The sequence below is a fragment of the Mustela erminea genome, chromosome 19 (assembly GCF_009829155.1).
Source record: "Mustela erminea isolate mMusErm1 chromosome 19, mMusErm1.Pri, whole genome shotgun sequence".
In the NCBI taxonomy this organism is placed as follows: domain Eukaryota; kingdom Metazoa; phylum Chordata; class Mammalia; order Carnivora; family Mustelidae; genus Mustela; species Mustela erminea.
In genome coordinates this window covers 4,032,173-4,053,789 of record NC_045632.1, presented here as the reverse complement: position 1 = coordinate 4,053,789, position 21,617 = coordinate 4,032,173, and the positions used below count along the sequence as shown (strand labels likewise).

The 21,617-nt window shown below is 54.4% G+C and overlaps 1 protein-coding gene and 1 long non-coding RNA gene across 2 annotated transcripts; both read right to left on the bottom strand.

Annotated features, from left to right (window-relative positions):
• Window positions 1-3,950: 3,950 nt before the first annotated feature.
• Window positions 3,951-8,155, bottom strand: SELENOW (selenoprotein W). The gene is made up of 6 exons (XM_032325168.1): window positions 8,018-8,155; window positions 6,547-6,571; window positions 6,387-6,440; window positions 6,134-6,208; window positions 5,939-6,037; window positions 3,951-4,365 (listed from the first exon to the last, which is right to left on the bottom strand). The coding sequence occupies exons 1-5, from the start codon at window positions 8,062-8,064 to the stop codon at window positions 5,957-5,959; spliced, it is 282 nt and encodes a 93-aa protein (XP_032181059.1). The 5' UTR covers window positions 8,065-8,155; the 3' UTR covers window positions 3,951-4,365; window positions 5,939-5,956.
• Window positions 8,156-13,981: 5,826 nt separating this feature from the next.
• On the bottom strand, window positions 13,982-21,194 carry LOC116579615. Its single transcript, XR_004281347.1, has 3 exons — window positions 20,975-21,194; window positions 15,889-16,184; window positions 13,982-14,727 (listed from the first exon to the last, which is right to left on the bottom strand). It is a non-coding gene; the product is annotated as an uncharacterized LOC116579615 (long non-coding RNA).
• Window positions 21,195-21,617: the final 423 nt, after the last annotated feature.

Genomic DNA, 21,617 nt, shown 5'->3' with positions numbered 1-21,617 from the left:
AATCTCCCATTTTGCACTTGACCCTGGTGACGCCCAGCCTCCCCCTGGGGTTGCCTGGACCCCTCATCCCCATTTCCCTCACCTCCTCCTTCCACTAAATCATCACCCTGAGAGATAAAGACACTTGTCTGAAGTCCCATGGCCACCAAGTACTGAAGCTGGGATCGGTCGTAGACTAAATGGAAGGGGCCAGAGAGAGAAGAGAAGATATATTTTTCCCTCTTCCGTATTTATTCGAAAAGGGTCATGTCACTACACCGAAAATGGTGACTCGCTCCGCTAGACGAATCTCAATGACCAGAAGGGATTCCATGTGGATGATGCTCTGGTTACCCGGAAGGATGGGGTGCAGTTCTCAAGACGGACACACGGGGTCGCTGTTGGACAAGAATTCACTGTGTCTCCCCGTTCAGGAAAGGAGGGACCTTCCCGGCTGCCTCCTTTTATTTTCTTGAAGGTGTGGATTGTCCCAGTTTAGCAAAAATAGGACCATGGCACTTTCCCTCCCAGGCACAAGATAAACTTAAAATAAAAGGACCGGGGCAGATATTTCTAGCGCTCACCGAGTATTCAGGCTCACCTCCCCTTCCTGAATACAAGAAGACTGCAGTCCCCAGCCCGGCCGGGCAGATGGGCGGGGCCGTGCGCCTGTTCTGGCCAATGGGCTGCGAGAAGAGGGGATGTGCGTCACTTCCTGGCTGACGCCTTTAAGAGCCGGTGCGTGGGCCTCTCCGCTCTTTCCCGGGCAGGTGCGCTGAGGATGCTGTGGGGTTAGAGGCAGCGACAGGGCTCTCCAAAAGTTTAGATCTGCAATTGCTCTATAAGGGAACCAAACTGGGTGGCTCAGTCCGTTAAGCGTCTGCCTTCAGCTCAGGTCATGATCTCAGGGTCCTGGGATCCAGCCTTACCTCAGGGGTCTCTGCCCAGTGGGGAGTCAGCTTCTCCCTCTCCCTCTGTGCCTGCGCGCTCTCTCTCTCTCAAATAAATAAAATCTTTTTTTTTTTTAAATAAGGTAACCCCTCGCAGATGCCATGAGTATTTGATTGTAACTTTTTTTTTTTAAGATTTACTTATTAGAGCTAGAGCATGCACCAGGGAGAGGGGCAGAGGAAGAAGGAGAGAGAGAACTTAAGCGGGTTCCACGCTCAGCACAGAGGCAGATGAGGGGCTCGACCCCACTACCCCAAGACCACCGCTCCAGCCGAAACCAAGAGTGGGATGCTTAACGGACTGCTCCACTCAGCCGCCCCTGAGTAAATTTAAGTAAATAAAATAACACACTGAACTCAGTGACACTTGCCACATCTCACGTGCCCGAAAGCACCCTGCGGCCCGCCACTAAGTGTTGCACGGAAAGGTCCATCCTCACAGAAAATTCTGCTGGACAGTGCCTCTCCAGACCACGGAATGCATGCACAGAGGATGGCTGCCCTGGAGAGGACTTTGCTTCGGTTGTGTTCATCTGCTGAGACCTGGGTTTGCTTTGTTTCCACTGAAGCATAACCCAGCGTGGCCTCACCCATCGGACGTCTTACTTAAAAGACCAATTGCCGGTTGGCAGCACAACACTAAGCCAAATGGAGAAGTGAGAGCTGCGGGTGGTGTCACCAGGCAGCCCCCAATATGAGCCGAGCAGGCAGACGGAGTCAAGGTCAGGCTCCAACAAGTCTTAGCTGCCCACTTTCTGTGATCTGTCTTGACCTGGCTTAGACCTCAACCACAAAGAATTGTTTCCTAAGAAAAGCATCGGGATCGTTAGAAATGAAGACCTGCTCAGGGGTGTGGAGCACTCTTTCTCGTCGCTGTTGTTGGCAGTTGTCCTGTGACTTCTCCCGGATACCGCGGCAAACAGACCCGCGCAACACAGGCACAGCTTCGTGAGCCATCGGCATTGACTTCAGGCAAGAACCACGGTGTCTCCGGAGTGAAAGACTCAGGTCTTAGAGTTCGCCCGATGAGCACTGTATCTGAGTTGAGGCAAGTGCTCTCCATTCTTCCAAAGGCATTAAGAGCTCCCCAGTCCCGAGGGAATCTAAGGGTCTGTGTGTGACCCGCCACCACGGAGGTTGTAAAATACCATTGCCATTGGCCCTGCAATCTCACTTCTAGGCGTCCGCACAAAGGAACCGAAGGCAGGAGTTCAGACACACCCCTGTGAGCTCGTGGTCTCGGGGGCAGGATTCATTCACAGGGGCCAAAAAGTCTAGAAAAAAGCTAAGTGTCCATCGGCGGAGGAGCGGACAAACAAAAAGGGGCGGTCCCTACAGTGGAATATTATCCAGCCGCGAAAAGAAAGAAATGCTGATCCATGCTACTAAGGGGATGAACCTCGAAAACGTTAAACTAAAGCGAAAGCAGCAAGACACAAAAGGCAAAGCCTTGTCCGATTCCGTTGATAGGACACCTTGGGACTAGGCACATCCCCAGAACTGGAAAGCAAATTACTGGATGCTCACGGCGGGGAGGGGAGGGGCTTCCCTCCCTGGTGCCCATGTTCTCAGATGGTGGGTGCTGATTGCTTTTATCTGTTTATTTAGTAAAGCCGTCAAATTAAGACACTTTCAAAGGGGTGTTGGGGCACCTGGGTGGCTCAGTGGGTTAAGCGTCTGCCCTCAGCTCAGGTCGTGATCTCGGGGTCCTGGGATCGAGTCCCACATTGGGCTCCTTGCTCAGTGGGGAGCCTGCTTCTCGAGCTCTGCCTGCCCCTCACCCTCCCTCTCTCTCAAACGAAATCTTTTTTTAAAAAGAAGGGGGAATGAGTTGTATGGTATGCGTTGTATCTCAATAAAGCTATTTTTAAAGGTAAAGAGTAACATTCGTTGGACTGTGATCTCTTCTGTTTCTCCAGCTCTTTTCCTCTGGTCTCCAGCCCCTGACCAGTCTCGAACACAGTTTCGTGGGTGTCTCCAACTCAACAGCCTCATAGAGTGGGACGTTTGCATCTAGATGCTTTTTTGTGGCATCTAGTGGGGTGAGTGTCCTCACCTCGCCCGTGCCACCCGATGGCCCAGCTCAGACGACCTGAGAGAAGAATTGAGCTTAATTCGGTGTGACCCGTCTGCTTCAGCACGATCCAGAGTTGGGTTCACAGAATTGCCAGAGCTCCCACTCTGTTGGCCCACAACGAGGAGCTGGAGCTGACAGAACAGCAACATCCTTGTTTGGGGGCTTTTGTAAAGATCCTGGTACATTGTACACAAATGAAATTTTGTTTGCGTGTTTTGGTGATTTCATTTTTCCAGGACATGTACAAACATTTAAGATAGAAACGGACCTCCATGAAAGGGGTTCCAAGGTATCAAGTGAGTGGTCTGTTTGAAGCGAGACTGGAGGGCCAGCCTCCCTGTGGGTCTTATAAATGGTCCAGGCCCAGAAGGAGCTCCCAAGTGGGCTTGAGACTCCTGATCACTGCCCCCCCAATCCCCAACAGTCCCAATGCTGTGGTCCAAGGGGCACCCGAGTCTCCAACCTCCCCAAGTGGCCCTAACACCCAACCCAGCACGGAGACAGAATGACAGCTGACCATGGGGTCCTCAGCAAGCTTCGTCCACCAACGACATCCGCTCACCTTTCTCTACCAGGGGCTAATCCAACTTAACCAATTCCTAATTCCACTGTCAAGGGCGATAGCCCACTTAGGATCCCAGTCCCCTAGCCAGTCGGCTCAGCGCTGTGACTTGCTCGAAGAGCCAACAGAACAGAGCATGGGAAGCGCTCTCTGGGCTCTGAAGGTGGTGACCAAAGCCGGCTCTGCTGTCCCAGGACTCCCCTGCTTTCTGTCCCATGGCTGCTGGAGTCACCAACCCACCCAGATGCGGAGGAGGGGGGCGAGCCCTGGCTCTCATGGGAGCCCCGTCATCATGGGCTAAAATCAGTGCCCCCCACCGCCCACCTCAAGCTCACACGCTGATGCCCAGGTTCCACGAGCAAAATGGAAACTCGCAGACACGTTCCATTAAACTCACCCAATGTTTAATGAACAGTGAACCATAGACAAGTCTGCCAAAATCTGCAACTCACTCACCTGGATCTCTCTCTCGCCACTACCCCCCAAGAAGGAAGCCAGGAGCAGGACCACCCCAAATGCCAGAGAGTAGCCAGGGGGCTGGGGGATGCGGGGAAAGGGTGGGGAGAGGAAGGAGCAAGGCAGAGTGCGAAGTTACACTCCTGGGGGGGGCACGCGTGTGCCACACACACACACACACACACACACACACACACACACAGGCAAGGACCAGGGGCGTCAGTCTCAGCCCCCACTCAGCGGCCGCAGGGACATCAGGGAAAGACCAGGCGTCCACGAGACATTTCAGTCCTTCCCGTCATGAAGCGTCTGCCAGCAGGGGCTGGGCCAAGGTCACTGGACTGTGCAGAGAAGAGGTGGGGGAGGGGTGAGTTTACAGGGACCAAGACCAGTGGGGACCCCATGATAAAGGAAGACAGACAAGTGAGGGGCAAAATGCAGTCCCAGGGAGAAACTGACGCACGAAGACAACAGGATGCCTGTGAGAGAGAAGCTGTAATCCAACGGGGAAGGTGGGCCACGACTTCGTTCTTAATAAATTTGGGGGTGGGGATGTGCTGCTGGGCAGCCACTACAGAGGGGAAAGTACACGTGTCACCTGTGCCCCACGGGGACACAGCTCTCCAGACAAGCTGCCTACTGAAATGGGGTTTGGGGATGCCTGTGCCAGCTGCAAGCCCCAGAAAGACCTCTTCATGGCTCCCAACCCGCAGGACCCACCTGGCCACCAGCTCCCGGGAGGGGGGGGATCTCAAAGCACTGGGAATGGAATGTCCTGCCTGGGTGACATCCCGGTTCACCTGGGGCCTTGGGCTACGGTGCCTAGCTACGCTAATGACATGATTTAAAGCGGGGGAGCCTTGGACCACAAGATAACAGCTCTTGCTTCTGGAGGGGCCGGAGGCCACGGTCAACCACGGAAGGCGAGCTTCCCTGTGGTGATACTCCGACCACGGGGACAATGAGGGGTCCTGATGCCGCCCCATACTTCTGCTCTTCACTGACTTTCACGGCTACCCTGCTGCTATGATCATCGTACCACCCGTGTAACTTGGTGAGTCCCGATGTGTCCTTCTAGCGAATCCCTGAACCCGAGGGTGGTCTCAGGGACCCCAGAAACTGCACCCACAAAACATGCAAACAAGACCCAATGCTCCCTCTCTCCTTTCCCCAACGTAAGTCCCATGTTTGCTCATGTGGGAGGAAAGCATCCACTGACGGCCCTCCCTGGAACCCCAGGCAACCGCGGGCTGATGTCAGGGGCCACCTGTCAATTCCCACTTCCAGCTTGAAGAACTGAAAGCCCCGCCCCCACCCTCACAGCTGCCAGCACGTAACTGAGTCAGCTCAAGCCGCTTTGGAATTACATAATTCTTGACTTTCTCTGTTTAGCGGAGCCCTCGCTTCATCTCAGAGCTGCACAGGAGGCAAGATGCTGCTCTGTATCGCATTAATTCAATCTTCGTGTTCAAGTTCACAGCCAAGGTGACCTCACTCTGCTCTGCTAAAGAACTCTAGGAAATGGAACGTGAGTTTCAAGCCTTTGAAAACCAGTTTTCGGGATCCAAGTTTCCTGGGGACAGGAAACTGGGTCTACTGTTTACTGACGGAAGGCGGGGATGCTCAAAGAGAGAGAATGGGAGAGTGCTTCCAGGCTCTCGGCCGTCAGGAGCCAGAACCTGGTTCTGGAGTGGGCTAGCATGGGGTGTCCAGTTTTGGGGGGGGCGGTTGGGGCTCATCTGGAACACACTGGCTTGGAAACGGGAAATCAGGCTCAGGAAGTCCTGAAAAGCAGTTCCGTGATCTAGAGAATAATACAGACAATGCTACCCATTCTGGATGGTATCAGGTTGGAAACGAGTCTTAGGTTCGGGGTATGTGGACCGCAGTGTGTACGAGCCGGGACCCCCTCACCTCTGCCTTCAGGGCACATTAGCCCTGAGCCAAGGCGGCCTTGACAGCGGCCACCAGCTTCAGAAACTTGCTCTCTGTGTCCACGTAGCCATCACCTCTCTGGGGAGTGGAAGAAGAGGGAAGCAGTGAGATCCCAATGCCCAGCCAGCCTGAGAATAAGACGAGAAAGATGGACGGACAAACAGCCAGCCATACCTTCTTGGAGTGAACCAACTTCCCAGCTACCATCACTTCAAAGAAGCCGGTGGCCTGGGGAGTCCCCTCGCCGCACTGGGAAGAGAGATGATGTTGGAGGGGTGGAGCGGCCCACCTGGGGACACCTGCACCTATGGGGTGAAGGGTGGGGCCAGCCCGAGCCACCTGAGATACTGGGATCCCGCCCCCCTCAGGGCTGAGGGACACACAAGGAGACCCATCTCTGATTCTCCTCCCCACCACCAAGACTCACGATGTCCAGGCATCCCGGGAACTCATCTTCTAACTTCTTCTTGAGTTGAAGATACTGCAAAGGAGGTGCGGGGGTGAAAACGGGGGTCAACAGGGGCCACGCCGGCTCGCCCTCCTCCCTCATCTCCCAGGGCCACCCTGGGGCTGGCCAGTCTGCTTACCTTGGACTTGTAGCCTCAAGCGCCACTGGTGGGAGGGAGTCCAAGAGAGTGGGTTCCAGGGGAGAGAAGGAGACGGTGGGGATCCAGAAGAGGAAGGAAGTGGGGGGGAGAGGCAGGTGGGTGGCAGACGGAGACACAAAGGGAAATGGAAGGGGGCCCAGAAAGACATGAAGAAGAACGCAGACAAACGACAAAGCCAAAGAGGGGACAGACAGAGGAGAGGACAGACACACAGAAAATGTTGACAACGGCACGGGGACAGGAACAGAAGGCAGACACCCACACACACAGAAAACCGACACCCAACAAAGGAGCCAAGCAACAGAGAGGGGGCGCAGAGCAAGCGGGTGACAAGGAGAGACCACAAGTATGAGACACAGGCGAAAGGAAGGGAAACAGAAAACGGGGTTAGGATGAGAACCAGAGAAACAGCGCCCCACCCACAGCCCCGGGAGGCGTCCTGAAAACCTTTACTCCTCGATCCCCAGGTCCTCCCAGCCCTGAGGCTGGAATCCAAACGCCTCCCCAACCCCCACAGCAGGCTATTTCAGGAGTTGAGTCTGGCACAGGCCTCCTGGGGGCCTCAAAATCACTCCTCTCTCTGTTTTCCGGAGGGTGAGGGGACATTTCTAATGGGCCGGGGGCCAGCAGATCTCAGCCTTTCAAAACCAGAAGCTGTCCCAGGGCATTTGACTCACGCTGGGACATGACCCACCCCCGGGACATGACCCACCCCACCCTCCCCTATAACGAAGGCAGAGCTAATAATATTCTCCTGCAAGCATTTTCTGGGAGGAGAAATGTGCGGAACGTGCATTTACTAGGCGCCCACAGGCAGGCCTGCCTATGCAATTGGGGCGGGGGTGTGTGTGTGTAAGGAGCAGTCAACGAGAAAATCCCCTGTCCACTCGGGACGTTTTCACGCTAGCGAGGAAGCTGGATCAAACATGCACTCCCTTCCGCAGTCCCTACCAAGATCACTCTCTCTCTCTCTGCAGATGGGGAAACCCAGGCCCGAAAGGGAGGAGGATTACTAACGATGGGCACCCACCGTCTTCATTCCTTTCAAACCCACGCTTCTCGAACCTTCCCGACTCTCGCCGTTCCCACCCCATGACTATTCATGGTACTGGGGGAGGGGAACCCTAAACGTGCAGAGAGGTTCCGCTCCCGTTACAAAGGTGACCTCCACCCCCAGCTCCGCAAACGGAGCCCCCCCCCCCCCCCGGTGTCGAGTGTCTTAAATAGCCTCACACGTGTCTCGGTTCCACCTTCGGAAACCTGAGCTGTCCTGAACGCCACGCACCCGGGAGGTGGACCAACGCCCTTCCTTCGCGCCAGTCCCCTTACGCCCACCCCACCCGCAGGGAACCCCTTTTCTCGGGCAGGGAGCCCCGTGGGTCCAGCACCGTCGGGCCGAGGAGGGGTGCGGGCGGGGGTCGCGGAGGGGGCCCCCGGCCATCGTGCTTACCAATAAACGACTCGGATGGCGAGGGCCATGGCTGGGGACCGCAGCATGGGCAGGACGCGGAGTGCGACCCACCTGCGGCTGAGACGGACGCACTCGGCGACTCCGGGACCTCAGCACAAAGGTTGTTACTCCGCTTTCCACGGCGCGAACCAACGCGGGGGGGAGCGGGGACGGCGGGGACCGGCGGGCCCCCACGGCGGGAGTGCAGGGACCCTGTGACCAGCCACCCTGAGACCCCACGCAGCCCCTTCCCTTCCCCCGCTGGGGTCGGGCCGCGTCCGACAGAAGCCCCAGGGGAAGCCTCTGCGCGACCCCTCCCGGTCCCCCCTCCGGGCCGGAATGGTACAGCCCCGCGGGGCGGGGTTCGGACCGGCGGATCCGTAAAGAAAACGGAATTGCCAAGGAAGGTGGTGGTTTTCCAGTGTGGGCCGGGAGGGGGGGCTCTCGGGCCCCTTTTCCGCCTGGGAGAGGGTGGGAGGACCGAGCCCGAAAGCACTGGGGGTGCGCCGGGGCGCGCCGGGGAGGCCCAGGTTTCCTGCGAGCGCTACAGGGTCGCCGCTGCCTGATGCGAGCAGGGCCGCTGGACCGGGCGCCGCCTGAGCCGCGAGGCGAGGGGGTTCAGGAAAGTGCTGGAAGCGGGCACCTAGCTAAGGGATTAATTAGAGCGTGGGCGCCTCTCCGAGCCTCAGTTTCTCTGTGCGGAAGATGGGCGTAATCGCCTACAGGGATGACTCATTCATTTACCAAATATGTAGTGCGGACCCACCTGCAGCCCTGGATGAAAATGATGAGGGAGCAGGAGGCTGGCTGAGGACAGAGCAAAAGCTGGCGCCTTGCACCCCCTCCCCCACCCGCTCTCCTCCATATGTGTAGCATTCCTCAGGCACCCCTGACTGCCATAAACGATAAACAAATAGTTAACTTGCAGAGATCACAATCCTGCAAGACAGGAATCTCCCTTGCTCTACAAATGTCCTGGAGATCTACAAACAGGGAGGTTACCTTATCAATAGCACAAATTTCCAGAGGCAAATAACTCTCAGTTCCTCAAGCCTTAATGTCTCCCTCCCCATCGTAAAGGAAACTGGTGGAGGCAGAGGTAGAAGGGAAGCTAAATGATAGCAGGATCATAACACCCCACCAAGAATCTCCCAACTATCTTGATGTTAATGGCTGACCTAAGACGACATTGATCAAGCCACAAGGGCAAGCCCCCCCCCACTCCCAACTATCTTGATGTTAATGGCTGACCTAAGACGACATTGATCAAGCCACAAGGGCAAGCCCCCCCCCCACTCCCCGTCCTGCACCTTGTAGGCCCTCTTTAACATATGAAAACTCCGTTGAAACCTCCCTTCCCCTCACCTTCCCCCAACCACAAGGTATATAACCTGACATCCCTCACAACCTGGGGCAGCAGCTCTTCCTGCCCACGGGTCGTTCCCGTGCTTTAATGAACCACCATTTTGCACCAAAGATGTCTCAAGAATTCTTTCTCGGTCATCGGCTCCGGCCTCAGCCCACCGAACCTGACCTAGGTTCTAGAACTTCATCAAAAATATAGTCAAAATCCCTTCCCTACTGGGAGTGATTTAGCCCGCTGGCTGGAGGACATGAGGGGGTTGGTGAGCGGGTATATGGCACTTGTGGAAGGCTCAGTAGAGACCAGCTCGGTGGAGATCTTCCTGCCCCCGCTTCTGCCTCTGCCTCCTGGTCCTTGGTCCTCGCTTGCTATAACCCTGGCTCAGGGTGGATGGCAGACAAGGTTCAAGTTCCACTCCCCCTCTGTTGTGACTTCTGATCCCCCTGGCCTTGGAAGGATAATAATAAGCCTGGGATATAGAGCACCCAACAGGGCTGTGTGCAATCAATGGCCCCTAAACAGAGATCTTCCAGAGCCGTCAGAACAAAAACCCAAATCTTGGCACCGTCTGCCCTTGTCTGGTCCCATCCTTCCCTCCTTGCCCCATCTCCCAGTGCCCTAGCCACGTCGAATCACCGCAGTCCCATCTCAGACCTCCCCTGCTTTCCTCCTTCTCGGGCTTGGCACGTGCTGGTTTCTACCCTCTCCTGCTGCCCGAGTCTGGCTCATCGACAGCAATCAGCTCCAATGTACTGTCTGTGGCCAGCTAGACCCCCGGACCTGACCTTGACTGCCCATCTGCTGGTACTCATCGACCTTTGTTCCACATTTTCTCTTAAGCTCCTCTTTTCAGCTTGTCTCTTAACTCAGGCAGATGGAAAGCAAAGCCACTCCACCAGCCATAGCAACTGCCCTAAAAAGACCTCCAGACCCCCCAGACCACCCTGGGGTGGGGTTAAGCTCCCCAGACTCACACCTGAGCAGATGGTCAGAGGATGGAGTGATCTCTAAAATGACAAGTACAATACTGAAATCTCCACACAAAGGGGAGCACAAGCCTCATTTACACAACAGCCAACGCGTGTTTGTTGTCCGGCATGTTGCCTTAAAGCGCAAGCTCGATCTTGTGCCAGCCTCTACGTAGGATGAACTACTCATCCTAACCCTACATGAAAGAACCCACTGAGCCTTGCTTGGGGTCACTTTTGGAAGCCCTTCTCCGTGATCTCCTCTTATTTGCTGCAAATAAACTTGTCCTTGTCCTAGTGTCGTTTCTGACTCACGAGGAGAGAACTCAGGGTGGTTCTGTTACAATATTATAAGGAAAACATTGTGCTTCCGGGGAAAGCTGTGCCTTCTGCATAGTACATCTGTATTTGTTTGTCTGTCATCACTGAGTACGTGGCTTAAGCCACTGAGAGTTGGTTCCCGGTTCTAGAAGTCGGAAACTGGGAGATCCAGGGACGCCTGTCTAGCTCAGTCTGTGGAACGTAGGACTCTTGATCTCAAGGTTGTGAGTTTGAGCCCAAAGGTGGGTGTACAGGTTACTTAAAAATAAAATCTCAAAAAAAAAAAAGAAGGGAATAAAATAAAATAAAATCTCCAGGCGCCTGGGTGGTTCAGTTGTTGAGCAAGTGCTTTAGACTCAGGTCGCGTCCCAGGGTTCTGGGATCCAGCCCCGCAACAGGCTCCTTGCTCAGCAGAGCACCTGCTTCTCCCTCGCCTGCTGCTTCCCCTGCTTGCACTCTCTCCGTCTCTCTCTGACAAAAAAATAAATAAAATCTTTTTAAAAGTTTAAAATTTTTTAAAAATTAAAATAAAGTAAAAAATCTAAAAAAAAAAGAAGAAGAAGAAGAAGAAGAAGAAGAAGAAGAAGAAGAAGAAGAAGAAAAGAAAAGAAAGAAGATGGAGATCAAGGTGTCCATAAAGTTGATTCCCTCTGAGGGCTGGGACAAAGACTTCATGCTTTTTCCCTTGCTTGTGGTGTTTTGCTGGCTATCTTGGTGTTCCTCGTAAAAGCGACCCTTGGCTCTCTGCCTTCATCTTTACATAGCATTGTGTGTGTGTCTCTCTCTCTCCAAATTTCCCCATTTTATAAGGACATAAATCATGTTGGATTAGAGACACCCCCCCCCCTCAGTCCAGTAGGACCTCATCGTAACTACTTATATCCACAAAGAACCTATTTCCAAATAAGATCACATCCTGAGGTCCTGGGGGCTAGGACCTCAACATACATGAATCTGGGGCAGGACACCATTCAGCCCAGAACAAATCCTTCCAAGCTGTGGGCTGTTTTATAATCCTGTCCATTGGGGCGCCTGGGTGGCTCAGTGGGTTAAATCCTCTGCCTTTGGCTTAGGTCATGATCCCAGGGTCCTGGGATCGAGACCCGAGTTGGGCTCTCTGCTCAGCAGGGAGCCTGCTTCCTCCACTCTCTCCTGCCTGCCTCTCTGCCTACTTGTGATCTCTGTCTGTCAAATAAATAAATAAAAATTAAAAAAAAATAATCCTGTCCATTTCGGATACGTGGAAGCAATGCACAGTAATTCTCCGTGTGGCTTATAAACGACAAACATTAATGGAGGGGAGGGGGACACAAATATTCAGGCCATAGCACCTCCCCAAATGTTCTGCCTCCAATATTGGGTTCAACCTTCCCGATCTGTAAATGTGTCTATTCTTCGAGCGTCCTCTGAACAGGGGAGGCTCAGCCTCGATCTCACGTTCACTTTTAGATCTGCATGCGTCATGATTTTCCCAAAACTCATCTTGTAACAACCGTCCTCCAGCAAGGTCTCCTGAGCCTGGGTCAGGGTCGGGGTCCCCTCAGTGCTCCCCCTTCTCTGCTGCCGTTGCCGCTCTAGTTCTCACAGGTCTGGTGACCCCCCGGCTTTCCCAGCACACCCAGCCAGTGGCCGGGCACAGCACAGAAGCTCTGAGTGTTTTGTTGGCCAGGCTCTGGGTTGAGACCTTGCCAGGAGCTTCAGAGAAAAGGAACACCAGCCCCCTCTTCTGCCCTGAGAACAAAGGGGTCTCTTGTCCAAAAGTTGGGGAGGCCGGAAGAATTAGTGGTGGTTTTGGGGGGCTGGGACTCTCCCTCTCTCTCACACACATGCACATAGACCAATGGTAACACACAAGGACTCACCCCCCCACACCCGGGTACACAACTGCGCAGCCAACCAAACAGCAACCCAGCCGGAAACAGAGTAACACAACAGCCCACACCTCTCCAGTCGGCCACACAATGACACCAAAGGCACACCAGGACCTCTGTAGACCACAGCTGAGCCAGGGCCACCAAATGTGCCAGACCCAAGGGCAGCCACCCCCACATGCACACAGGGGACACACAGCCACACTCCAGACACACAACGCGATCCAGCCAGCGGCTCAGCAGCTCACCCCAAGATCCAGCTCACTGGGGACGTATGACTGCAGACAAGGCACATCCTGCAGAATGAGGCCCCAGGCGCCAACACACATCGCAGGGTCACTGAGGCCGGCCGGTGTGGCCTCCCCACCCCCGGCAACACACAACTCCACCCACCCGGGACACAGAAACAAATATGTACTACGTGAGGGGCATCGTGGGTGCTGGGAAAGAAAATAAAGCCAGGAAGGGTGGCGGGCAGGGCTGGGGCAGCGAGTTTTATAAACAGAGCGAGGAAGCGGCTATGTCCTTCATGAGAGCATCCTGCCCTTGAAGAGCCAGGAACTGTGATGGTCCCATTTCACAGATGGGCACCCTAAAGGCACTCACCTGAGGCCGGGTGAGCCCAGCGTCAGGCTGCGGAACCAGCTACCTGTGGGCAAGATGAGAAAAGTGGGGTCAGGTTGAGTGGGGCCCGGGTGGTGTTCTCAGGGACCCCAAAAGCCCCAGGGGTGAAAGAGGCCTGAACTTCTGAGGGTCCAGGACACCCAGCCTCTGCCTGTCCAGACCCCAGGGAAGATGTTGCTCAAGGCTTTGTGTCTGATGTGTCCCTGGAGCGTGACATGCCGACCCCTGCCTGTTCTTCGATGTCTTCAACACCGGGTGCAGGCAAGGCCAGCGGCCAGGCCACCTCTGTCTGTCTGTCTGTCATTCTGCAGGGAGTCAGGGCCTCCCTGGGGCTCCTTTTCATTCCCTCTACCCCCATCCCCAAGCCCCCCAGATGGGGAGGACCCCGTCTCCTCCATTCTTGGGAGCCACATGAGCCGAGGCCCCCTTTTTACTGGGGTTATCGATCCTCTAGGTTATTAGTTTGTAAGAGTTCTTTACATATTCTAGCTCCGAGTCCTTTGCTGGAAATAACGTTTTGCAGACACTTTCCTAGTCGGCGGCGTGCCCTCCCGGTCTCACAGTAGCATCTTTTGGAGAGCAAAGGATTTTAATTTTGATGAAGTCCCATTTGGTTTTGCTTTAATCATGCTTTGTCCCTTTTGGGTGTCACACCTAGGGTATCTCTGTCAAACCTAGGGCCACTAAGATTTCCTCCAATGTTTTCTTCCGGAAGTGTTTGTGGGTTTTTTCCTCTACTTTTAGATCTTGTGTTTTCTTTCCCTCATCTGGCATTTTTTTTTTTAAGATCTTAATTTATTTGTCAGAGATAGAGAAAGAGCACAAACAGGGGGAGGGGAGGGCAGAGGGAGAAGCAGGATCCCTGCTGAGCAAGGAGCCGGATGGGGGACTTGATGTCCGCACCCTGGAATTGACCTGAGTGAAGGCAAACGCTTAACTGACTGAGCCACCCAGGTGTCCGTGTCTTGCCTGGCTTTTTATCTTGTCCAAACCAATCACTGCCACCAGGCCTCTGAGCAGCAGGGGGGTGGGGTGGGGTGGGGAGGGGCAGTGCAAGGAACCGCCCGTGCTAACCTTCCGGGCTTTTGAGCTTGGGAGCTTGGCCCCTGCCTTACAACTGGGAAATTGCCTGATAAACATTTCCCTCCGGTGATATAAAACTTCCCTAAATGATAAGTGGGCTCACCGAGCCTCAGCCCTTTGTACAAAACAATATGGTTCACGCTGACACCTGCTGTCCTTCTGGAAGCCTGGAGTTGGGGTACCGGCCAGGCAGATGGTGCCCACATACCAGCCCTCCGCCAAAGCCTGCAGCTCCGAGGATCTAGTGGGCTTCCGCGGGCAAAAGCGTTGCACGCAGGTGACATCATGTTCGCTGCTGGGAGGGAGCGGCAGATGGATCCCTCCAGACGGCACCTGTCCGATCCACCGTGTGTCCTTACTATGTCGCTGTCATCGGTCAACTAGATATGGACTCTATAGGCCCTTCTGGCGATCCTCAGAACGCGGTGCAGGGGTGTGGGGGTTTGGGGCCCCATCCCTACTGGGGAGCATCGCCGGACCCTGATGGAGAGGAAAGAACGTGGAAGAAAAAGTCAGTAAGACCCAGAGTTTAACACGTTGTTTGACTGTGTTTGGGCTTGAGGGACCTGACCGGAATCACTCTAGGAAATGAAAATTCTAACGGCTAGGGGCCGTTTGCACAGAGTTGGGGTCTAATGCAAATTCCAAATGCCTATCTCCAGCCCCTCATTTCCAGATTTTTGCAACCAACTGTCTACTTGGCACCTACAATTGGGTGTCTAACTGGCACCTGAAACCGCGACTCCAGATTCCCCCCAGGTCCTCCCCTCTTCCTCTGTCCCCTCAGCCTGTCCCCCTAAAGGCCACCAGGGGGCGGCAGACCCACGTCTGGCAGCTCAGAACCCTCCATGGCTCCCGCATTACCTGGTCTAAGCAGAGTCCTCACTGGGGACCACAAAGGCGCTCATCTCCAAACTTACCCCCTCCTTACAGAGTTTTTTGGCTTTTTAAAAAAATTTTAAAAGATTTTATTTATTTATTTGACAGACAGAAATCAGTAGTGCCTAAGTAAGTGCCTAAGTAAGTAGGCAGAGAGGCAGGCAGAGAGAGAAGAGGAAGCAGGCTCCCTGCTGAGCAGAGAGCCCAATGCGGGGCTTGATCCCAGGACCCTGAGACCATGACCCAAGCGGAAGGCAGAGCTTTTTGTTCTCAATTAATCATTCTAGAGCGTGCAATTCAGCGACTTTTAGTACCTTCAGAGCTTCTTTCTAATTTTTAAAATGATCCTTAAGATTCTTAAGTTTAAAAGATCCTTAAGGGCGCCTGGGTGGCTCAGTCAGCTGAGCACCCAGCTCTTGATTTCAGCTCAGGTCATGATCTCGGGGTCGTGAGACCAAGCCCCACATCAGGCTCCACGCTCCACTGGGAGTCTGCTTCAGGTGCTCTCTCTCCCTCTTCCCCTCCCCCCCATGGTCACGTTCTCTCTCTCGCTCGTTCATAAATAAACCTTTTCAAAAAATGAAAAAAAATAATAATATGATCCCAAGTAATTATTTCTTCTAGGAAACGACGGCGATGAGGGATGGGAGGTGTGTGTATGTCTTTTTTTGGGGGGGGGGGGTATTTATTTAACAGAGAGAGAGACAGCGAGAGAGGGAACACAAGCAGGGGGAGTGGGAGAGGGAGAAGCAGGCTTCCCACCCGGATCAAGATACAGATCATTTCCATTTTCCAAGAAGTTGGCTCCTGCATCTTCCTTGTCAGTTTCCGGTAGCCTGACCTGCGTCACCACACATCAGTCTGGCGTGTCCTGGGGCTTCAGGTAAATGGAATTGGAGGGCCCGCGTTCTTTATATCCGGATGCACACGGATGATACTCCGATGGGTGGGGAAGGGGACCGATGGATGGGTCAACAGATGGAGAGAGAGACCCACTGATGGATGGAGGGGGTGAACTGATGACCGCTGGCCACTGGGGTTCTGGGTAAGGTCTCCGCCTGGCAATAGGGGAAGACACAGGGCAGGGGAACAGTGTGGGATAGTCAGGCTTGAGGCTTGACGCCCCTTGCCCACAGCAAAGTGACAGGGACCTGTACAGCAACTGTCTGCGAGCTTCTGGCCTCATCCCTGCACACGGATCGGCGGCCGTCCTATCCTCCCCCTGGCTCTCACCCTTTAACCCTGCTCATCCGGCCGCCCCCTCCAGGTCTGGGACCCCTGCTCACCCCACTCCCTCTCTCCACCTGGTCCAGGCCCAAGTGGGGGTTAGTGACCAGTGTGGACATGTTAATCAAATTTCATCGGCTGACCTGGACCTTCGAGCCTCCAGCCTCAGCTCACTGACCAGCAGACCCCCAGGAGACCCTCTGGGCGGACTTACAGAGACTTCTCGAATCTGCTCCTCCTCATTCGGAAAGCAGCAGCTTCCTCCCACTTGGGTCTAGCTTTTATCCCACTTACTGCAGTGTGGCCCTTTGAGGGGTCCTGAGTAGGGGCGACGCTGGAGTTAGGGTCGCGAGGGAATCACCCCCCCCCCACGGCTGGCCCTAGGCGCAGGCTCTTGGCGCCTCCTGGCGGCCACCGTCTCTATCGCATCTCCGCACGCTTCCCCCTTGAACTTGGGAGATGCTGCATTTTGACGGTCCAAACCAGTCCCTCAGAAAGGAGGACGTTAACGTTCACTCAGAACCACTGGCGGCGCCACGAGACCCCTCCCCGCACGGTCACCAGGGGCATCCACCCCCTGCCCTGGATCCCCCGCGGCAGGTCTCAGCAATCCAGCCCCCCGACCCCCTCCCTCCCACCTCTGCAGAGCACCTCCATCCATCCAAAAGTTCTGCCTGGAATATCCTTGGTGTTATCCTTGATCTCCCTCTGGCCTTCGCACCCATACCATCTGTGCACTCCACCTTCAAAACCTATCAGGATTCTAGCAGCTTCTACCTCACCGATTCCACACCGGTCTGGCAGCAACATCTCCTGCTTGGACTACAGTGGTTGCTTTCTCACTGGGTTCCCTGCTGCATCTCTGGCCCCCTAGAATCTGCTCCCCACTCACAGTCAGAGGGACTCTTCTCACGTGGTCCCTATGGCCCAGCACAGTCTGGCTACAGGGTGCATCAGGGAGCTCACCTTCCACGCTCTCTCCTCGGTTCACTTGGTTGCAGGTAGATGAGTCTCCCTCGCCCTTCGTGAAGTTCCCAACCTCAGGGCCTTTGCACTGACTGTTCCAGGCCCCTGAAAATTTTTCCCTGTGATATCCACAAGCCCCCCCCCCCATTTTATTCCGGTCTCTGCTCAAATGTCAGCTACCAGGAGAAGACTCAGTATTTTGGCTTAGTACTTAGGTGGCTGAATGGGGCTGGGGACTTTTAAAAATTGTATTATTGCTGTTGAAGGAAAAGGAGGAATCCATCATGGTGCCAGTTTTCTGACCAGGGGGGCTCCTGTAAGTGTCATTCTAGAGTTCAGGTCACGGGACTTTCAATCATCACTCGACATTCCCTGCACCCGACGCCCCAGATTCTGTGGACATGTAGAAAAGATACGGCACAGAGTGGTGCAGGCATACTCAGCTGTCTGTGCTGCTGCCTCACGCAAGAAAGGCTGGGCTCTCCAAGGGGAATGGAGAAAGTCCTGGCTGGACTCAGACTCTCAGCAAGTCTGTGTAGCCTTGGGTAAACCTTTGCCCTCTCTGGGCCACCATCTCATTTGCTGGCAAATGAACACAGCAAAAATGTCAGCTCTTCACAGTGGTTTACACTCACACAGACCTTAGAAATCTCTTAGTATTTTAAACATGATTTCCCTGAGTGTGAAAGCAACACGTGGTTGTGCGGGGCAGGGATCAGAGTCTGGGTGGGGCCCTCAGGAATGACCCCCGGGACAACAGCATGGAACCCCGAGGCCACCACTGCCGGGAGCGCTGGGTGCAAACATGACCGGCCCCAGTCGTGACCCCGGGGGTGTCTTCTGCCACCCCGAGTCTCTGGAGGGGGTCCACCTGCTGGCACCTGCTCTGCGGCCAGGGGAGGAGGTCATGGGGCCCACCTGGGGCCTCCACTGTAGGCAACACGGGAGGAATCGAGGAGGTGCAGGAACATGACAGAAGGAGGAAGAACCCCCCGCGATCTACCTGCGGGGGCACAGCCTCCAGCGTCCTCCTCCGCGCACGTGTTTCCGGACAGCTACAAATTGGTGAACATCCTGCGGTGCTCTTGGCCCCTTGAACGGTTCTGGGAGACAGATCCTAAGTGTTTCCCCAGCTCATTGCACTTTCGTCTGAAAGCGGACTCTTCACGAATGGCGGAGCAATGGCCTGAGTATAGACACCCCACTCGTAAATAACCGTGTCCTGCCCTTGCATGTCTGGACTATTTCTGTTTTTAATTTCCCAAACAGCACAACAGCAGACACCTTTATTTGCATCAAGGGCTCTGTCTGCTTCTGAATTTCCGCTTTTAAAAAGGCTTCGCCCATTATGAAAAATTCGGGGAGCCTGGAAATAGAAGGGGAAAGAATCCCCTGGAATCCCCCCCACCCGAGAGACCCTGGGCACCAAGGGGTTTGGATCCAGTTGGGCTTCTTTGCACAAAGCATCTGCACAGACACAGAGGCTGCTTATCACCTGCACGTCTGCCCCCTCGGTCCCCTTGGTTCGTGGCAGGAGCCATGAGCCGCTTCCTTCCATTCTGCACCGCACTCTACCCCCCAACATCCCTGCACACGGTGCCTCTCCCCCAGCTTCTGGCTGCTTCCTTAGGGCCCTTCCCGAGAGAGCAATTAGTCGGTCAAAAGGTAAGAGCGTTTGTGAGGAGTCTTTGGCACGGACTGCAAGTTTCCACTTAAATTTTTTTTTGTTTTTTCCCTAACATTGTTATAAGAGCAAACACTCAGGGAGCGCTAACTCTGTGCTCTGAACTTTCCCCGGGTGGACTCCCTTAATCCACGTCATAAGGCACAGTGAGGTATCATTATGCCCCTTTTGCAGATGGGGCCTCGGAGGCACAGAAAGGTTGAGTAACCTTCACAAGGTCACGCAGCCAGGAAACCAGCTCCCACATCCAGGTTCCTGATCATTCTTTCATTTGTTGGTGTTGGGACAGTCAGAAGCAGATCGAGATTTTGCAGTGCCTGGAGATTTCACCATTTAGGGGAACCCACTGCAGGTTAAAGGATGTTGCAGACTGAAACCTTCAGGTGCAGGGCCATGGAAGGAACCCCGGGGACAAATCTGTGGCCCTGACACTTGAGCTCCAGCATCGCGCTGAGGTGTCCCCCTCCCTGCCCAGCTATGCTCTTTTCAAAACATGTCACTGTCTTTGTTTTATGAGGCATCCAGGCGTCTGTCCACTTAACCCCCCTATTGTTCTATGTGTTTCAAAGGAAGTTGCAGACCTGAGTGTGGCCTTCAGCTTGCAAATCTTCAGGAGCTCAGAGTTCAGCATTTTTTCTGCCTTTGATGTAAAATTCAGATGCGGAGTGTAATTTACGTGCAGAAAACCGCCCCCATGTATCTTTGCCACAGACCCGTGTTCCGTCCGCAGGGGAACAGACGCATTTCCCCAGGCGATGGAGCGGCACGAGCTTCCGGAGGGCTCTGCCTAGAGTCCGGGCTGCGGGGCGTGTCCTTGAACGGCGATGACTAGCCCACCCCCAAGTCCCCCCTGTTTGACACAGGAGCTGGTGGCTGGCTCTGGCCATTAAGAGTTTCCTCTCTCGAATGGGTTTCTGGGATTTCGGGGTCAGAGGCTAAGGCTTAAGGCTCCCTTCACGGAGTGGCTCTCCTGCTCACCGCAGTGGACGGTCCCCCGCGCCCTCCCCAGCCAGGCGCACGGACAGCCACTCTCCTGTCTGCACTACATTCCTTATTTTCACAAGGGGATGCGGAACAGGAGCCGCTCCTTGAAGCCGTGATGTTCCCCAGGATGCGAGAGCAAGTGGGGAGGTGGGGGCCCTGACTTTGGTCTCTCCCTTCACCCACTTCTTTCATAAACTGCTTCGGCTTTTATAGACAGTGTCCCCGTGAAACGTCTCCAAGGGCCACAACAAAAAAGAGGGAAAGGCTAACAGAACACGACACTGTTTTCTGACAGGGGATACTGGACACAAAGTAAAATGGCAACGCCCTGGGGGAAACGTCTGGGAACATGCAGGACGGACTTCAAGAGCTGTAACAGACAGAGCTCCTCCAAGTCAACAAGGAGAGGACAATCTAGAAGGAAAATGGTCCGAAGGTTCACGCCAGCAGAGTGCGCCAGTGAGGGATATGGACACATAGACTCAACCTCATGGACCGCCAGAAGGGGTAAAATGAGAACCGGGAGATCCTACAGCCGGAGAGCTCCAAGCAAACAAGTGGGCTGCTGTGTTGCTGGCGGGTAAAAACCAGCCCGCCGTACGGGGAGAGGATTTCACGGAATCTATCAATAAGCTCTGCCACGTACTCGCCCTCACAGCCCAGACATCCACTCCCAGGTTCCCATCCTCCAGATACATGTGGCGCAGCCCAGGACGACCCTCCTTCCCGTTTCCTTAGATGGGCCAGTGGGAGCCAGAGTCCTGTGAGTCACACACTCACACCCTCCAGTTCTAAGCAGCTGGAAGGAAGTAAAATAAAGGAGCGCCCTGCACACACACACAAGTTCTCCCAGACACACTGAAAAAAGCCAAATACAGACCCACTTACAGTGTGATCATTTCCAAAACATAGAAAGATTAAAGAGCCGTTTGTTCGATGTTTCCATGTACACGTATAGAGTTCAATGAACTCACACATGGGACATACCAGAATCGTTCAGCCTGAACTGCAGTGACAGTTACTTCCACGGAAGAGGGACGGGCTGGACTGGAACACAAAGGCTCTGAGCAACACACGGTGCTGCGGTACCTCCGCGCACGGTGTCAGTGACACAGCAGGAATGTGGGCCTTTATTACTTGGAGAAAAAAGGTTTTTCAAAAAACTTTTTAGGGGCGCCTGGGTGGCCCAGTGGGTTGAGCCTCTGTCTTTGGCTCGGGTCATGATCTCAGGGTCCTGAGATCGAGCCCCACATCGGGCTCTCTGCTCAGCAGGGAGCCGTCTTCTTCCTGTCTCTCTCTGCATACTTATGATCTCTGTCCCTCTGTCAAATAAATAAATAAAATCTTTAAAAAAAAAAATCCTTTTTAAATTGGTGTGGGGAGGAGGGATCAGTCCCTTCTGATGTGCCTGAGGTCCATCACCTTTCGGACAGAGAGGACTGGCCACCTCCTGCAGGGGGAATCCAACCGCTTGAAAGTATTGTAGGTTTGGGGCACCTGGTCTGAAGCTGAAGTGTTTGTCTTCGGCTCAGGTCATGACCCCGGGGTCCTGAGATCGAGTCCCACATGGGGTTCCTTGCTTAGCGGACAGCCTGCTTCTCCCCCTGCCTGTGCTTACTCTCTCTCTAAT